The 16,211-nt window shown below is 33.2% G+C and overlaps 1 protein-coding gene and 1 long non-coding RNA gene across 2 annotated transcripts; one reads left to right on the top strand and one right to left on the bottom strand.

The window, feature by feature from the left end:
- Nucleotides 1-1,544: 1,544 nt before the first annotated feature.
- Nucleotides 1,545-5,400, top strand: LOC7492451 (LRR receptor-like serine/threonine-protein kinase RGI2). Its single transcript, XM_002307447.4, has 2 exons — nucleotides 1,545-4,494; nucleotides 4,837-5,400. The coding sequence occupies exons 1-2, from the start codon at nucleotides 1,689-1,691 to the stop codon at nucleotides 5,280-5,282; spliced, it is 3,252 nt and encodes a 1,083-aa protein (XP_002307483.2). The 5' UTR covers nucleotides 1,545-1,688; the 3' UTR covers nucleotides 5,283-5,400.
- A 5,645-nt stretch (nucleotides 5,401-11,045) lies between these two features.
- On the bottom strand, nucleotides 11,046-11,817 carry LOC112327439 (uncharacterized). The gene is made up of 2 exons (XR_002981639.2): nucleotides 11,765-11,817; nucleotides 11,046-11,671 (listed from the first exon to the last, which is right to left on the bottom strand). It is a non-coding gene; the product is annotated as an uncharacterized LOC112327439 (long non-coding RNA).
- Nucleotides 11,818-16,211: the final 4,394 nt, after the last annotated feature.

Raw genomic sequence — 16,211 nt, 5'->3', positions numbered from 1 at the left:
ATTATATTATATGTAACTATTAACGTTTTGATTCACGGTTGTTTTTTTTACTCGGTGTTAAATTAAAAACACGTTGATAACACCTGCATATTTATTATTTTACGTTAGAAAAAAAAATATTTGACCCACAACAAAGTGAGTCGAATAGATGCGTTAATTAATACTTTTTTTTTGTAATTATTAGCACAATTAGTTCTTAATTTATTAATTAAATGCATGTATAGGATTTTCAATTTATAATTAGGATTTATTTTGTAAAAAATATTAAAAAAACTTATATATTCATTTGTTTTGCCAAAAAATCAATTATACAACCTGCGGTTCGGGTTAAATTACTAGTTAAAAACTAATTAACGAACGAGGGAGGAATAAAGTTGCCAATATTGTACTAACAAAGGAGGGTACAAAAAAAAAAGGAGGACATTAAAGTTGTGTTACTTTTTCATTGTTTCCATGAGTAGGTTCATGCATGGAGGAGACATAGGTTCTCTCTATACGAGGCAAGGATCTTTCCTATTATCTCTTTGGAGAAAGATCATTTGCTAGCATGATAGAGAAACACCTTTTCTTTTCTTTTCTTTTCTTTCAATCCCATACAAACTGATTAGGAGAGCTTACCTCGATTATATTTCAGAGCAGGTTGTGGTGTCCACCTCCTTTTTGGTGCTTGTCCTTTTCAAACTCTGGATTGTAGGGCATCTTAACTCAAAAGGATGAACAATCATTGTATGGTATTAGACATTTATCCTGCACGTAAAAAGAAATATTAACAGACATCACAACGTAACAATTCTTTTTGAAATATGAACCTCATCCCATGGCCTACGTCTGGATCATAATCGGTCCCGATGCATTAACATTTTGGTTCGTGCAAGCAAGATGATCTGCCGCGCTACTGTTATGCAGTCTTAATCATAAAAAAATGTCATATTTAACTTATAGGTTATTTTCACAATAATTTCTGACAGAAACTTGAGAGAATATGAGTGCATATATAATACAATAACATCATTTTCACTACTGAAATTTATATGTTTAGCATGTTTCGATAGAGATTTCTTTTTTAGCGTCTTCTTGTCATATAGCTAGCTAGCTAGAATCATGGAACCAAATTACCACAATCTTACAAAAGAAAACATGAACAGTCTCAAATCCAATCTTGTTCCCAAGTTTTTCACACATTTCACTGCTAATTGGTGTTTCAGATTTCAATCTATGAAAGCGTTTGCATATCAATGGACATCCATTTAAACTCAAAAACTTACAGCAGTAGTATCACATCAATACTAAATATACTGCAGCATGACAAGTAAATCTGTCAACGTTACCATCGGTTTGGCCCGAGAAACAGCACACAAACTCATATGCACATCAGAAAGAAGGGTCACATAATAAAATTTTGAAGGAAGACAAGTATCAAAGCCCAAAAAATCTCTATATGCAAGCTAGAATTGTACTGTATCGGTACCCATCTAGCTACTCCAATACAAAATTACAAACAAGTGGAGTTATCCACAGAACAGTAGAGGATTTCTAGTCTGCAGATAGTAGTCTATTACGTCAGTAAATGTGGAATAAAGTAGGGGCATTTCAATATTCGACTGTCATAAAAGAACACAAACAGAAATTTGAGAGACTGGTGTGCTATAATTAAATGAGATAGCACAGTAGTAGAGAGAACCGACCGCATGATGTCAAGCAATGCTATCACAATTTTTCTCTTGTTTCTCAACATCTCTATCTTTCCAGCCATCTCTGCCTTGAACCAAGAAGGCCACTCTCTGCTTTCATGGCTTTCAACCTTTAACTCTTCTTTTTCATCTACTTTCTTCTCAACATGGGATCCAAGCCACCAAAATCCATGCAAATGGGATTATGTAAGATGTTCTAGCAATGGTTTTGTCTCAGAAATAATAATCACCTCCATCAACCTTCCTACCGGCTTCCCTACCCAGCTTCTCTCCTTTAACCATCTCACAACCCTCGTCCTTTCAAATGGAAATCTTACTGGAGAAATTCCTCGGTCGATAGGAAACCTGTCCTCACTGAGCACCTTAGATCTCAGTTTCAATTCTTTGACTGGAAACATCCCAGCAGAAATTGGCAGACTATCTCAATTGCAGTTACTTGCACTAAATACAAATTCATTGCATGGTGAGATTCCAAAAGAAATAGGAAATTGTTCAAGGCTTAGACAGCTGGAACTCTTTGACAACCAGCTCTCCGGAAAGATTCCTGCAGAAATAGGACAGTTGTTAGCTTTGGAGACCTTTCGTGCGGGCGGTAACCCAGGAATTTATGGACAAATTCCAATGCAGATATCCAACTGCAAAGGACTACTCTTTTTGGGTCTTGCAGATACTGGGATTTCAGGAGAGATTCCAAGTAGTTTAGGGGAATTGAAGCATCTTGAGACTCTTTCGGTCTACACAGCTAATCTTACAGGCAGCATTCCAGCAGAAATTGGCAACTGCTCAGCGTTAGAGCATCTTTATCTGTACGAAAACCAACTTTCAGGCAGAGTTCCTGATGAATTGGCTTCGTTGACAAATCTCAAGAAGTTGTTGTTATGGCAGAACAATCTAACTGGGAGCATTCCAGATGCTCTAGGCAATTGTTTGTCTTTAGAAGTAATTGATCTCTCGATGAATTTTCTAAGTGGTCAGATTCCTGGGTCTCTTGCCAATTTGGTTGCATTGGAGGAGCTTCTTTTATCAGAGAATTACCTTTCAGGAGAAATCCCGCCTTTTGTTGGCAACTATTTTGGCCTGAAGCAGCTTGAGCTGGATAACAACAGATTCACCGGTGAGATTCCACCAGCCATCGGGCAACTGAAGGAGCTTTCGCTGTTTTTTGCATGGCAGAACCAGCTCCATGGAAGCATACCTGCTGAACTAGCCAGATGTGAGAAACTTCAAGCATTGGATCTTTCGCACAATTTCCTTACTGGTTCAATTCCACCCTCTCTGTTCCATCTCAAGAACTTAACTCAATTACTGCTGATATCAAATGGATTTTCAGGTGAAATTCCTCCAGATATTGGTAATTGCATTGGTTTGATCCGTTTACGGTTAGGATCAAACTACTTTTCTGGTCAAATTCCCTCGGAAATAGGTCTCTTACATAGCTTGAGCTTCCTTGAATTGTCAGATAATCAATTTACTGGAGAAATCCCTGCAGAGATTGGCAACTGCACTCAACTAGAAATGGTTGATTTGCACAACAATAGGCTCCATGGAACCATTCCCACATCTGTCGAGTTTCTTGTTAGTCTAAACGTTTTAGACCTTTCCAAGAACTCTATAGCAGGCTCAGTACCTGAGAACTTGGGTATGCTTACATCCTTGAACAAATTGGTAATTAACGAAAACTACATTACTGGTTCTATTCCGAAGTCCCTTGGCCTGTGTAGGGATCTGCAGTTGTTAGATATGAGCAGCAACAGGCTCACTGGTTCAATCCCAGATGAGATAGGTCGATTGCAAGGACTAGACATCCTCTTGAATTTGAGTAGGAATTCTCTAACGGGCCCTATTCCTGAAAGCTTCGCAAGTCTTTCGAAACTTTCCAACCTGGATCTTTCGTACAACATGCTCACAGGAACACTGACAGTGCTAGGCAGTCTTGACAATCTTGTTTCTCTCAATGTCTCGTACAACAACTTTTCAGGGCTGCTTCCTGATACCAAGTTCTTCCATGATCTCCCTGCCTCTGTATATGCTGGCAATCAAGAGCTCTGCATTAACAGAAACAAGTGTCACATGGATGGAAGTCACCATGGCAAGAACACCAAAAACCTAGTCGCGTGCACTCTTCTCAGTGTAACTGTTACCTTGTTGATTGTGCTTCTTGGGGGACTTCTGTTTATCAGAACCCGTGGAGCTTCTTTTGGAAGGAAAGATGAAGACATCTTGGAGTGGGATTTCACCCCATTTCAAAAGCTTAACTTCTCGGTAAATGATATTTTGACAAAGCTCTCAGATTCAAACATTGTTGGGAAAGGTGTTTCAGGCATTGTTTATCGTGTCGAGACTCCAATGAAACAGGTCATTGCAGTGAAAAGGTTGTGGCCGCTGAAGAATGGGGAAGTTCCAGAAAGAGACCTGTTTTCTGCCGAGGTTAGAGCTCTTGGATCAATAAGGCATAAAAATATAGTGAGGCTTCTTGGATGCTGTAACAATGGAAAAACCAGGTTGCTCTTATTTGACTACATCAGCAATGGGAGTTTGGCTGAATTGCTCCATGAGAAGAATGTATTCTTGGATTGGGATACAAGATACAACATAATACTGGGGGCAGCTCATGGCTTGGCTTATCTTCATCATGATTGTATTCCTCCAATCGTACATCGTGACATCAAGGCTAATAACATCTTGATTGGACCTCAGTTTGAAGCTTTTCTTGCAGATTTCGGGCTGGCAAAGCTCGTTGATTCTGCAGAATGTTCAAGAGTTTCTAATACAGTTGCAGGTTCTTATGGGTACATTGCCCCAGGTAAGTAGAACAAGCACTTGCAGATTTTAGTAATTTAGTTGATTGACATTTTCAACATTTCTTCACAGAACAATTCAAACACCGCTAGTAACATCTGAAACCTTCATATTATTTTTTTCCTAAACAAAGAAAAACTAACGATTTCGTTAGAAGAATTCTTGAATCAATTTGGAAAATGGTTTTCTTTTGAACTGTGAAAATATAATTGGGACCATCCACTCGGCTCATATTTGCTAGGGCTCATATGTTAAATCAGTTCTGAATTTGCACTGCATTCAATAACTCTGACCGCTAGTTGATTTCAAGTCCCAAACATAACCATCCCTCAATATTACAATGCAGAATATGGATACAGTTTCAGAATAACAGAGAAAAGTGATGTGTACAGCTATGGTGTAGTGCTCCTAGAGGTCTTAACAGGGAAAGAACCTACTGATAACCGGATCCCTGAAGGTGTCCACATTGTCACATGGGTTAGCAAGGCACTTCGAGAAAGAAGAACAGAATTGACATCAATTATAGATCCACAACTACTTTTGCGATCAGGTACACAACTCCAAGAAATGCTTCAGGTGATTGGGGTGGCCCTCCTGTGTGTGAACCCTTCCCCAGAAGAACGGCCCACCATGAAAGATGTAATAGCAATGCTGAAGGAGATTAAACATGAAAATGAATATTCAGAGAAACCAAAATATCGTGGCAAGGAAGCAGCTACCAATCCAAAAGCAGCAGTTCACTCTTCTAGTTTCTCTAGATCATCTGAACCTCTAATTAGATCACCTTCCTAAATCCTTACTTCTATAAAATCTTGCATTTAGTTCATTGATTATTTTTCGAAAAAAACAAAATAATTTGTATAGATTGATATATGGAATAGCACCAGGGCTACAGATCCTGTTTCTTTTACCTTGTTTAAGTTTGGGTTCGGACCTTCGGTCAACTAGTGGGTGCAATCCTCGTTCTTATCGTTCTCTCTCTAAAGCAAATACAAGGCAATGAGTTAGTTTACAGTGCAGAGGATAATGTTTCCCATTTTGGCAGCTCTGCTGCCATCCTGTAGTTAAAAATGAAAGAAAAAATGACACTGATACATCCTTTCAAGAAGCTAAAAAATTTCAGACAGGCATTTCATATTCAAACATCTATTCTTTATTCCACTTTCCTCCCAGTCGGAACATTCGAAACTGCTAAGATATGCATATGCCCCACCACCAAGGAAACCAAAATGCCAAGAGGGTAGTGGCCTAGATTCCACTCAAGCGAACAATAAACAAAATTATCTGGATCAACCAGACCTTAATCCTACCCAAAATGGTGCAGTCTATCTTATTCTTTTTTCCCTAATACGTTTTAAGAAACTAAAATGCCCCCAGACTGTCTATCTTAGTACCAGAAAGCCGTTTCCATGGACAACAGGTCACAGAAAGCAAACAATAATTCAAAGTGCTACAGTCCAAATAAATCAATCAGCATGGCCTTGTTATCAAAGGCAGCTTTCAAATTGGGACCAACGTAAAAGGACATTTAGCTTTTGATCCTATTGGGTTGTCTGTAGGGAGCTGGCCACGGAAAAGCCATTGCAGTGACAAAATCTTGGTTGGCATTTGTTAAAATAAATCTTGAAATTATGGAGACGCGGAAGGACCACCACTCCCTATAAGACCATCCAACATCAATCCTAGTAAAGATAAAGAGATCTCATGCTCCATGTTCTGGAAAGGATACATTGCTTCTAGTCATGTGATATCAAACCATCTCAGGCCCACAAATAGCTTTAAGAACCCTATCAAGCTCTAATGGCTAAGAATGCAAGCAAGCAACCAACTTATAAATCGAATGAAAGGTGTAGTTTGCCACACAGCAACTGCAATAATACTGTTAAAGAAACAAAAGCCGTATTTATTTATTTGCATACTGTCAGCTATATCTTTTCCCAACAATCATACGAGCAAGCAATATCTTAACCTGCTGCAATATCTGTTCGCGTTAATATATTTAATTTTAATAAAGGTTTTATTTATATTTAATATTTATTAAATATTTAATTAATAAATTTAATATTTGATTAATGAATCTAGAGTAAAGATAAAGTTCTTAAGATAAAAATACTTTACAAACAAAATTATAAAGCTTTTATAATTATAGGATTCATATTGTATCAAAACATTGTTCTTGGTCAATGCTCTATTAAGATTGAATATTAATTAAAGGTATTGACACTGATACATATTATGTTTTTCATTTTATGAAAGAAAGTAGTTGTTCTCATAAAATTTAAATCCTTTATTTTTTTTTTCAATTTCATCCTTTAAAATTTAATTTGATTTGATTTTTATATCAACTTTGATCCTTATTTTGTTTTGTTATTTATTTTTCTCTTATTCTTTTCTTAGTTTAATTTTTTTTATTTATCAAATTTGGTTCCTATTATTTTGATTGTTATTTATTTTATTTAAAATAATTTATGAAATTAAAGTTGTTTTTTTTTTCAATTCCATCTTCTTTCAATTTTTTTATATGTTGGATTTATTCCTCATTTTTTACTGCTATTTATTTTATCTCTAATGCTATATTTGCTAAATTTTTCCCACCATAAGGTGAACTCCACTGAACATGCATAATTGTAAAGGAAAGTTAATGAGTTACTACAAAAGGGATTTATACGAGAAATTCTTATTTATAGCAAAACAAAGTAGCAATAATTTGATAAACTTATTAAAGTTTACACTGCCATAAAAAGGGAAAGCTTGTTTACGAAGATCTTAAATGTTCACTGAGTGATTTTCTTAGGGTTTATAATATCTTATGAAGGAATATCTTTTGATCCTCATATAGTTCAAGTGATTATAGATTGGTCTGGGTTGGTCCGAGCTTAAGAATATTCATGAAGTCCATAACTTTCATGGGCTTGTTACTTTTTATCGTTGTTCTATTAAAGGATTTAGTATTATCATCTCTTATCACAAATTATTTGAAGCAAGGTGAATTTAGATGGAGCAAAATAACAAGTGAAGCATTCGAAGAGGCCAAGGAAAAGGATGATGCCCCAGTGATATAACTCCCTAACTTTACTAAAGTATTTGAAGTAGAATGTGATGTATTAAGAATTCAAATAAGGTAGAGTACTTAGTCAGGAACGTCATCCTCTAACTTATTTTAGTGAGAAACTTGATGAGGCCAAACAAAAATACTCAACTTATGATAAGGAATTTTATGCGATATTTCAATTCCTAAAAAAAGCTTAACTATAGGCATGATAGTTAGGTTAAGTATTTACAAGCATATTTATTTGTTATGAAACATAAATGTGGAGTTGAGAACACTGTTGTAGATGTTTTGGGTCGCCAAATTATGTTTTTATTTATGATGATTGTTCAAGTTACTAGTTTTGATAGACTCAAAGAAGAATATGAATCATGTCCGGAGTTTAAATAGACATACATAGCCTTGAGAGATGGACATCTCCTTATCATAAATGGCTATTACCTCCAAGAAAGGTATTTGTTTCAGGATAACAAGTTTTGTATTTCGCAAACATTAGTGCATGATTTTTTTATTAGGGAGATCCATGTGAGAGGTCTTTTGGGATATCTTGGGAGAAATAAGGCCATAAAAAAGATGGAACACCATTTTTTAGGCTCAATTTAAGGAGAGATGTAGCCAAATTGGTTGGTTAATATGGAACATGTCAACTAGCCAAACATATAAAACAAAACATTGTTTTACTCCTTTATTCCTATACTCATTTATCCTTTACAAGATGTAAGTATAAATAGTTTATGCTTAGGCTTCCACGAAGCACGATTATATATTTGTGGTTATTGATAGTTTTTCCAAGATGGCCCACTTCATTCCTTGTACTAAGACGACAAATGTCTCAATAGTTTCTAAGCTTTATTTTGATGAGATTGCTGAAGTTGTAGGGCCTTTCTAAAGTTATAGTTTTGAATAAGGATGTGCAGTTTATGAGTTTTTTTTTTAAAACCCTTTGGCATACGATTAGTACTATGTTAAAATTCTCTAGTTCTTATCACCTCTAAGAAAATGGCTAAACTAAGGTGGCTGATCAAAACTTTGGTAACTTTTTGAGATGTTTAGTGAGTGACCATAATAGTAATTGTGATTTGTTTCTTTTTATAGCCTAGTATGACTACAACAGTTCTGTTGATAGGCATGAGTCCATTTAAAGTTGTCCATAATTAAAACCTACCAAACCTATAGATTTATTCTAATATCTCTTCATGCTAGGGTGTCTGAGTGCTAAGTCATTTGCACATAAAATTCAGGATTTGCATAATGAGATCAATAAACAGATTCCAGCAAGTAATGTACAATATAAACATGAAGCTAATTTACATAGATGTCATAATAAGTTTAATGATGAAGATTATGTCATGATATTAGACATGAACAATATCATCCTATATCTAATAAACAATTATAAGCACTTAGTGTCGAACTATTCAAAGTGTTATAAAAGGTTGGATCAAATGTTTATGTCATTGATCTACTAGCTAACTTTGATATTAACTTTACTTTTAATATTGAAAATCTAGTTGCATATAAGAGACAATAACCCATCTCAAATGACCCTTTTAAAAGTCCTTCCAAAATCCATTCCTGGTGATTTTTTAAAATCTTATCACTGACACCAATGGATATATTGATGCTATTTTAGATGAACAAGTTATTTTTACCAAGGATAATGAGGTTCAACGATTCCTAGTTTGTTAGGTAAGATGACTAAATTCAAATTGTTCCTGGATCACTAAAATAACATTCCAATAACTTAATTCTAATATTTAAAAGTATTATCGGAGCCATTTAGAGTTATATTCGACGTGGTCGAGTTTCTCCAAACTTGAGAGAGTTGGTATGAACATCAAACCCGCACTACAGATTACACATGTATATGGACAAATGATAGTCCAATCTGTCACTCTTTGGTAGATTGAGCACATTTATGTCTGCTTATTGAAATGTTATTTAGTTTTATTATTGACTTATTCTTATGTTAATTTTGGACATGTTATTTTAACATGTCTTTAACCCTAATTATTGGTATTGACTAGGGTAGGGGCAGAGCCACATGAGGCAAGAGAGGGCAATTGCCCCTTTTAACCATAATGTTTTTTCAAAATATTGTTTTATATGAAAATATTAATATAACAACCTAACATGTCATATCTTGCAAAAAAAAAAAAAACAAAAAACAAAAAACAAGAAGAAGAAAAGAAAGTAGAAAATGATGTGGCTAGAGAAAGACCACAACTTGTAGGTTTATATCTAAACAATTTCTACGTTATTATTATTTTCTTCTTGTCAATTTCTTTCTTTATTTATTTATTTATATTGACTGGATATATGCCATACCTACTTTTTGGAATTTCAAGATTGCTATGATTCTTGAATTTTTAATATTAATTTCTTTTCCAATTCTCTAAATAACAAATTTAGTTAGGGTTATTTCATTTTTTTTCTCTTTCAAGAAAATTTGAGAATTTTGGATCTAAGTTCTAATGGGTAGCTAACAAAAATCAAATTTTTAAGGTTTATATTTTTTTAGCTAAGAGACTAAATAGTTTGCCAAACAAAATTTGTATGGATGACTTGTTATTTTTAAGATGCAGATGTAGAATGCTTCAATATGTTCTGTTAGCAATTCTAAGATTACTTAATCACTTGTTATTTTATTATTCATTAATTAGGGACTGAAAAGTAATTGTCAAGTTTATAAACATAATTCAATAACTTGGATCTTGAAAAAATTAATTAATCTCTAGTTTTTGCATATTATCGCTACTAATTATTTATATAAGAAAGCTACTAATTTGAAAATATAATTGTTTAACAAGGATTACAAACCTACACTATTTATGTTATGAATTGTTTAACAATATCATTAACATGTAGCTTAATGAGTTGGATGATCGTTTCACTAAGACGGGTATGAATTATTTCTTTTTGTGGCATGTTTAAACTCAAGTAACTCTTTCTCTGCTTTCAACAAAGAAAAGCTTATTGGCATTGCTTGTTTTTATCCCAATGAATTTTCTATAGTAGATCTTATGGTACTTGGTGACCAACTTAATACATATATTATTGATCTATGTAGTAATGACGAGTTCTCTAATATTGAAAGTATTGCTAGTCTTGAGTAGAAAATGGTTAAAACAAAGAGGAATTTGATATTTTCATTGATATATATTCTTATTAAATTGTCATTACTTCTACCAGTTGCAACTGCTAAAGTGAAAAAAGTTTTTTCTACTATGCATATTGTAAAGAGTAGATTGCGGAATAGGATAAGAGATAAGTGAATGAATGACATTTTGGTTACATTAAGAAATATATCTTCGATGAGATTGATAATGAAGTTATTATGTAGTGGTTTTAAAATATAAAAACTCGAAAAGAACAATTATAATATAAGTTTTCTCATTTTAAAAGTATTTTTAAATTAATTTTGCTTGATATAAATTAATACATATGTTTCAAATTGATTTCTCTATATAACACATATTTATATAATATTAAGTATTTGTTAATAATTTGTTTTTTCATCTAAAAAATCCTGGTTTGGCCACTGAACCAAGGGTTTACTTACATTATTTATATGTAACGTTTTTACATGTTAGACAATTATGGCTGAACAAGAAAAGAACTTGCTGACAAGTTTTTCCTCTCTCCCTACTGTCTTTCTTTCTAGCTTCCTCTTTCTTTTCCTTCGTTTCTTCTCTTCTCTTCTCTCTTTTTTCTCTTCAATTACTTGTTGTCTCCAATAAATATACATCATCTTCTTCTTTTTTTCATTTCTATTTTTTAAACAATAAACAGATAATACAAGAATGTAAAACCTACATAACTCGTGATATCATATTACATATACATATCCCAATACAATAACTCACATGTTAACTAAACCTTGCCCTCTGCACTTGGAAGACTCCACCGATGAATTAGAACACCAGATGCAAACAAAGAAACAGCAATTGTAACAAAAAAAAAATTCCATGAAGCCGTAGAAAAATCGATAATAGGCTATGAATATCACAGTGATCATGAATTGTCAGAAAGGAGACAGCATCCCAGAGAACAAAATTTAAGATTGTGAATTATGATCATGGAACCAAACATTGAAGGTGCCCCAGGATGCCACTTTATGCTGCATCGAGCACTGTTGGCAACAGGAATCAATGACTTGGGCATTCAATTACAGAAAGAGAACTTGAAGGGACATAACAACGAAGAAAAACAAGATACCATATACCTGTGTTTCTTAACTGATGATACTGGTTGGCCACTAAGAACACAGTCATTTGCCAGACTTTGGTCCCTAAAATTATTAACAACTGGTTAATATATTTGTTCCAAAACAATAATGTGACTTGTTTACATCCTATGTGCTGGCTTTCATCCATCATCAACAGCCAATGAATGCGATAAATAACCAAAAAGAAAAGCTCCGTCGCATCCTTGAGTAGGTATTAAGTAATAAATTTGCCACTCTTATGATTGCAAATGTCTAAAACACCTCATGTAATTGCACGTTCATTTTTTCTCCTGTCTCCCTTGAGAGGAGAAGAACACTTCAGTAGTGTGAATCAGGTTGAGGCAAGCATTAGCATAACTCATAGTATAAATAAAGGAAACGGTAATTAAGTGTTCTGGCATCCTCTGCCATCAATTCTAGCCCATCCTGTGAAGAACAACTCCATTTTGGGTAAATCAGACTACAACTTCAAAACAGCTCTAATCTAAATGAATGGGGCTTATTAGGACCTGTGGCCTGTGGGCGAGTAGCTACAGAGTTTGAAGATACAGCAACAACCGCAAGTCCTTTTCTGTAGCAGAAAACAGGAGTTCAGTATCCTTCTTCATGTGTTTAACGAATGGGCAGTGATTGCAGAAGAACACAACCTGCGCCACCAGATCCTTACAACATATCTAAAATAACTGCATGTATTTTAAGTGAGATGAAACAATGTCAGAATCTCTCTTTCAAAGAGATTCGTTTGCCAAGTTGGGACCATCAACTACAGCTTGATAAGCCAAGGTTTTCACATCCCAAACTATGACAGTAGGAAGGCCTCCAACGATTCTGGTCAACCTCATTTTCTTCTGCATTGTATTAAAATTTTACAGTTCCAACAGCAAACACAACGATCTTGCATTTTTCGAGTCTAAGCAGCATATAATTTCCAGAAATGCTTCACAATGATTAAGATTCCATTCTATAATCCGGTGAGCCAACCTTAACTAGTTTCTTCCCTGGCAACCTTCCATACTTAGTATCACATTCTTCATGGCTGCAATCACGTCTTTTGATCACTAAAATCTAAAAATAAATCTTGATAATTATTTGTCTAGTTTATAAGCCTTAAGAATCCATCCACTGATTGTTGAAAAAACCTCACGACTTGCAACTTCCCAACAACATTACATTGCACTTACTAGTTTACTTCACCAAACATCTAATATCATTAATAAGATAAACCAATTTAAGCAGCTTCAAAATAAAAACCTACAATATCAAGAAAACAAAACAAAAGGTTTCGAATCATAATTTTGTTTCCCTTTCCCTCTATTTTACACATCATAAATTACCCCACAAATTTCTACACGAACAACAAAGTAAAAGATGTGGTTTGCTCAAAAAATTGCAGAATTACCAGTAAAGCAGGATATGGTTCAAAATCTCCAAGTTTTCCCTGTTAGAGGCTCTGGCAACTACATGTATAATCATTAACACTGCCCCATAATTATTTGACGTCGTTCCTATGACGAATCAGATTTATAAACATGAATGATATCTCGAAAATTGGTTCAAAATCAATTTAATTTGCCATAGAATTTCATCAATGTTCCCCTCTAACCTTATAATTTAAAATTACCCTTCTAGTTTTCTAAAAAATTTAATGTTACTCCTAACCATTAATTAAATAGTCTACTTTTAAATTTGTTTTTTGAGTTATTTTTTGTTTTAGGTTTCTAATTTTTTTTATAACATACATGTGGACTTGAGAGAAAGTAAATGAGAGAAAGTAAGAAAAAATAAAATAAAAATATAGAAAAAAGTTAGTTTTTTTTGTTATAAATTAGTTAGTAGTAAAGGGAGATTTTGAAACTTTTTAAAAACTATGGGGGTACCATTGAAAAATCTTAAACCATAAGAGTAGAAATGGAACATTTCTATATATATATATATATATATGAATTTGGGTTTGTCAGCTTAATTGCAACCATCAAATAATTTATGAGAGAGAGAGATAAAAATATGAAATTATAATGGAACAATCTTACAAACTTGTACAAATTAAATAAACTTTCTCATTTAAAATTAAATGGATTTTTATCTCTATGGAACTAGCTAGAGGTCTCTTTCCATGTGATAAAAAAATAAAATAAAAAAATAGAGAGATCCCGCGAGAGTATATTCTGTATTGCATTTACACCTTGTACAATGCCACATTGCTGTCTAGTCTCCTGATCACTAATTATTAGTTTAATTTATCAATGTTTGATCCAGATTGTTCCAAGGCTGTCGTCGTCCATATGTTACTTACAGAGGTTTATTTTATTTATAAAAAGAGTTTGAGTGCTTCACAATGAAAAATGCCCGTGCCCTTCCTTCCATATTTTTATAATTATTAGTTATAATTCTCGACGAGGAATCCGTTGTGTTCACACTGTCCTTTCTCTCTTATCCATGGATAGTTTTGTGAAGTTTTTTAATCCATTTTAAGTATTAGGAAGTTCATATCACTGTCAGTGTGTCACTTACTCCACTGGATGAGGAGCGGCAGGCGAGCTGGGGACACAGTGCAACCAGCCAGCATGCCATAGCTAGAAAGAAACTCCCGTAGAAATTTGGTCGATTACCCAGTTCACAAGTTATACAGAGTTTTTCCTTCTTAATTATCCAAGATTAGACCGGTTCTTGAGCTTATGAGAAATAAATCTTGAATTGTATAAATGGTGTACTGTTAAAATCAACACAACAAGAAGCAAAAATGAATGTCAACGCTGTACAAATCAATGACATCATCTAACAAAGAAATAAAGCTCTAAGAAAGTCTCTTTATCCACTCATACTTGATAAATATTTTTTTTGAGATAGCATAATCAGCAACAAACAACAAAAAAGCAATGCAATCGAAAGAGAGATTCATTAGAAAAACGACACAATAAAAGCAATTAAGAACATAAATCATAGAAAGCAAATGTTGGGAGAATAGTTACTGAACTAGGAATGAGATTCCTTGCTTTTCTAGCTGTGAATTCCAGCACCAAGCACAGTTCCAAGGAGCCAAGAACTTTAACCTTAAAAGTTGTCTCTGATCAAATAAATGAAAAAGAAAAGATAGAAAAAGAAAGCTAAAAACAAGAAACGCTCTGCAATAAGATACCTTTTTTCTCTTAACATGTTGCTCAACCGAAGCATAATTTGAAGAACAAAAGAAACCTAAATACCTAAAGATATCCCTAATCAAACAACAAAAGAAGATGACGAAGAAAAGATAAAAGAAAAAAAAAAAAACAGAAACAACATTAGCTTTTTTAAAGAGGAACCACCCAGCCCATAAGAAGCAAAAAAAAATAAAATTACCTATTTGTTCTTCCAAATATAAGAATTAACACTGATGGGTTTGAAAAAGGAACTCCCAAGTTTTCACTCCCAAATTTCTATTACAATGCACAGAAATCAAAAAGAAAAAAAATTAAACAAAAATAAAAAGACAACACCCAAATATAGTTGTAAATGACCAACACCTAACAGCTTATAATTCCTAGTTATCACAAACAGAAGTATATTATATATTTTGGTTCCTGCAAAAAAACACAGTGATTATCGAATTTCTAAAGGATTGTTGGGTTTGGATGGCTAGATTTGATGAATGACAGTGGTGGCTAGATTTTTTTATATATTTAATGATAAAATCTTAATATTTAATATAAGGGTATTTATAGTAATTAAATAAAAAATAATAACAAACTTGTAAATAATCAAAGAACTTTTATAAATGTTAATTTCAGAATGAAAACTATAATTTTTCAAAACTCAGCTGACAAATAAAATATTGACTAAACTATAAGATTTTGAGGGCTAATTTCCCAAATATTTTTATGATGGTATTATAGATTGTTTTAATTACGGATAATTATATATTAGTATAATATGTGGAATTTTGATAATAATTTGCTTATTAATTAATATTAACTGAGAATAAAATGACTATATTTATTTTAATTCTTTTTTTGTTTTTTTATCAAATTAAGAACCCATGAAAAAAAATTAAAGTTTTTTTTTGAAAAAAATTATATATTAATAAAAAGGAGGATTTTCAGTGGAGTATAAATTATTATTTTTAATGAGAAACAATTTTACTGTCTTATAATTAAAGATAAAAAATTGAAGAGTTTCCCACAAATATGATATTTTAACATGTTTCTTTATCTTCATATAATTTTTAATTTATTTTATTCAATACACAAATCAATTATTCAGTTTGCAAATATATATATATATATATATGGGTCATGATTAGCTTAAGCTGGGTAGCGTTAAGGGATCCCGAGATTTCAACGAAACAGCCTCTGTTGTTGTTGTTGTTAGGAGTAATATTTAATTACCTGCTTCTTCTTCTTGTTGCTGTTGTAATCCGTAGACTTAGTTGGTATTCTAATTAAATCAATTTTTAAATGGTGATCTATAT

The sequence above is a fragment of the Populus trichocarpa genome, chromosome 5, assembly GCF_000002775.5.
Source record: "Populus trichocarpa isolate Nisqually-1 chromosome 5, P.trichocarpa_v4.1, whole genome shotgun sequence".
Classification (NCBI taxonomy): Eukaryota; Viridiplantae; Streptophyta; class Magnoliopsida; order Malpighiales; family Salicaceae; genus Populus; species Populus trichocarpa.
This window is presented reverse-complemented; position numbering and strand designations above follow the sequence as displayed.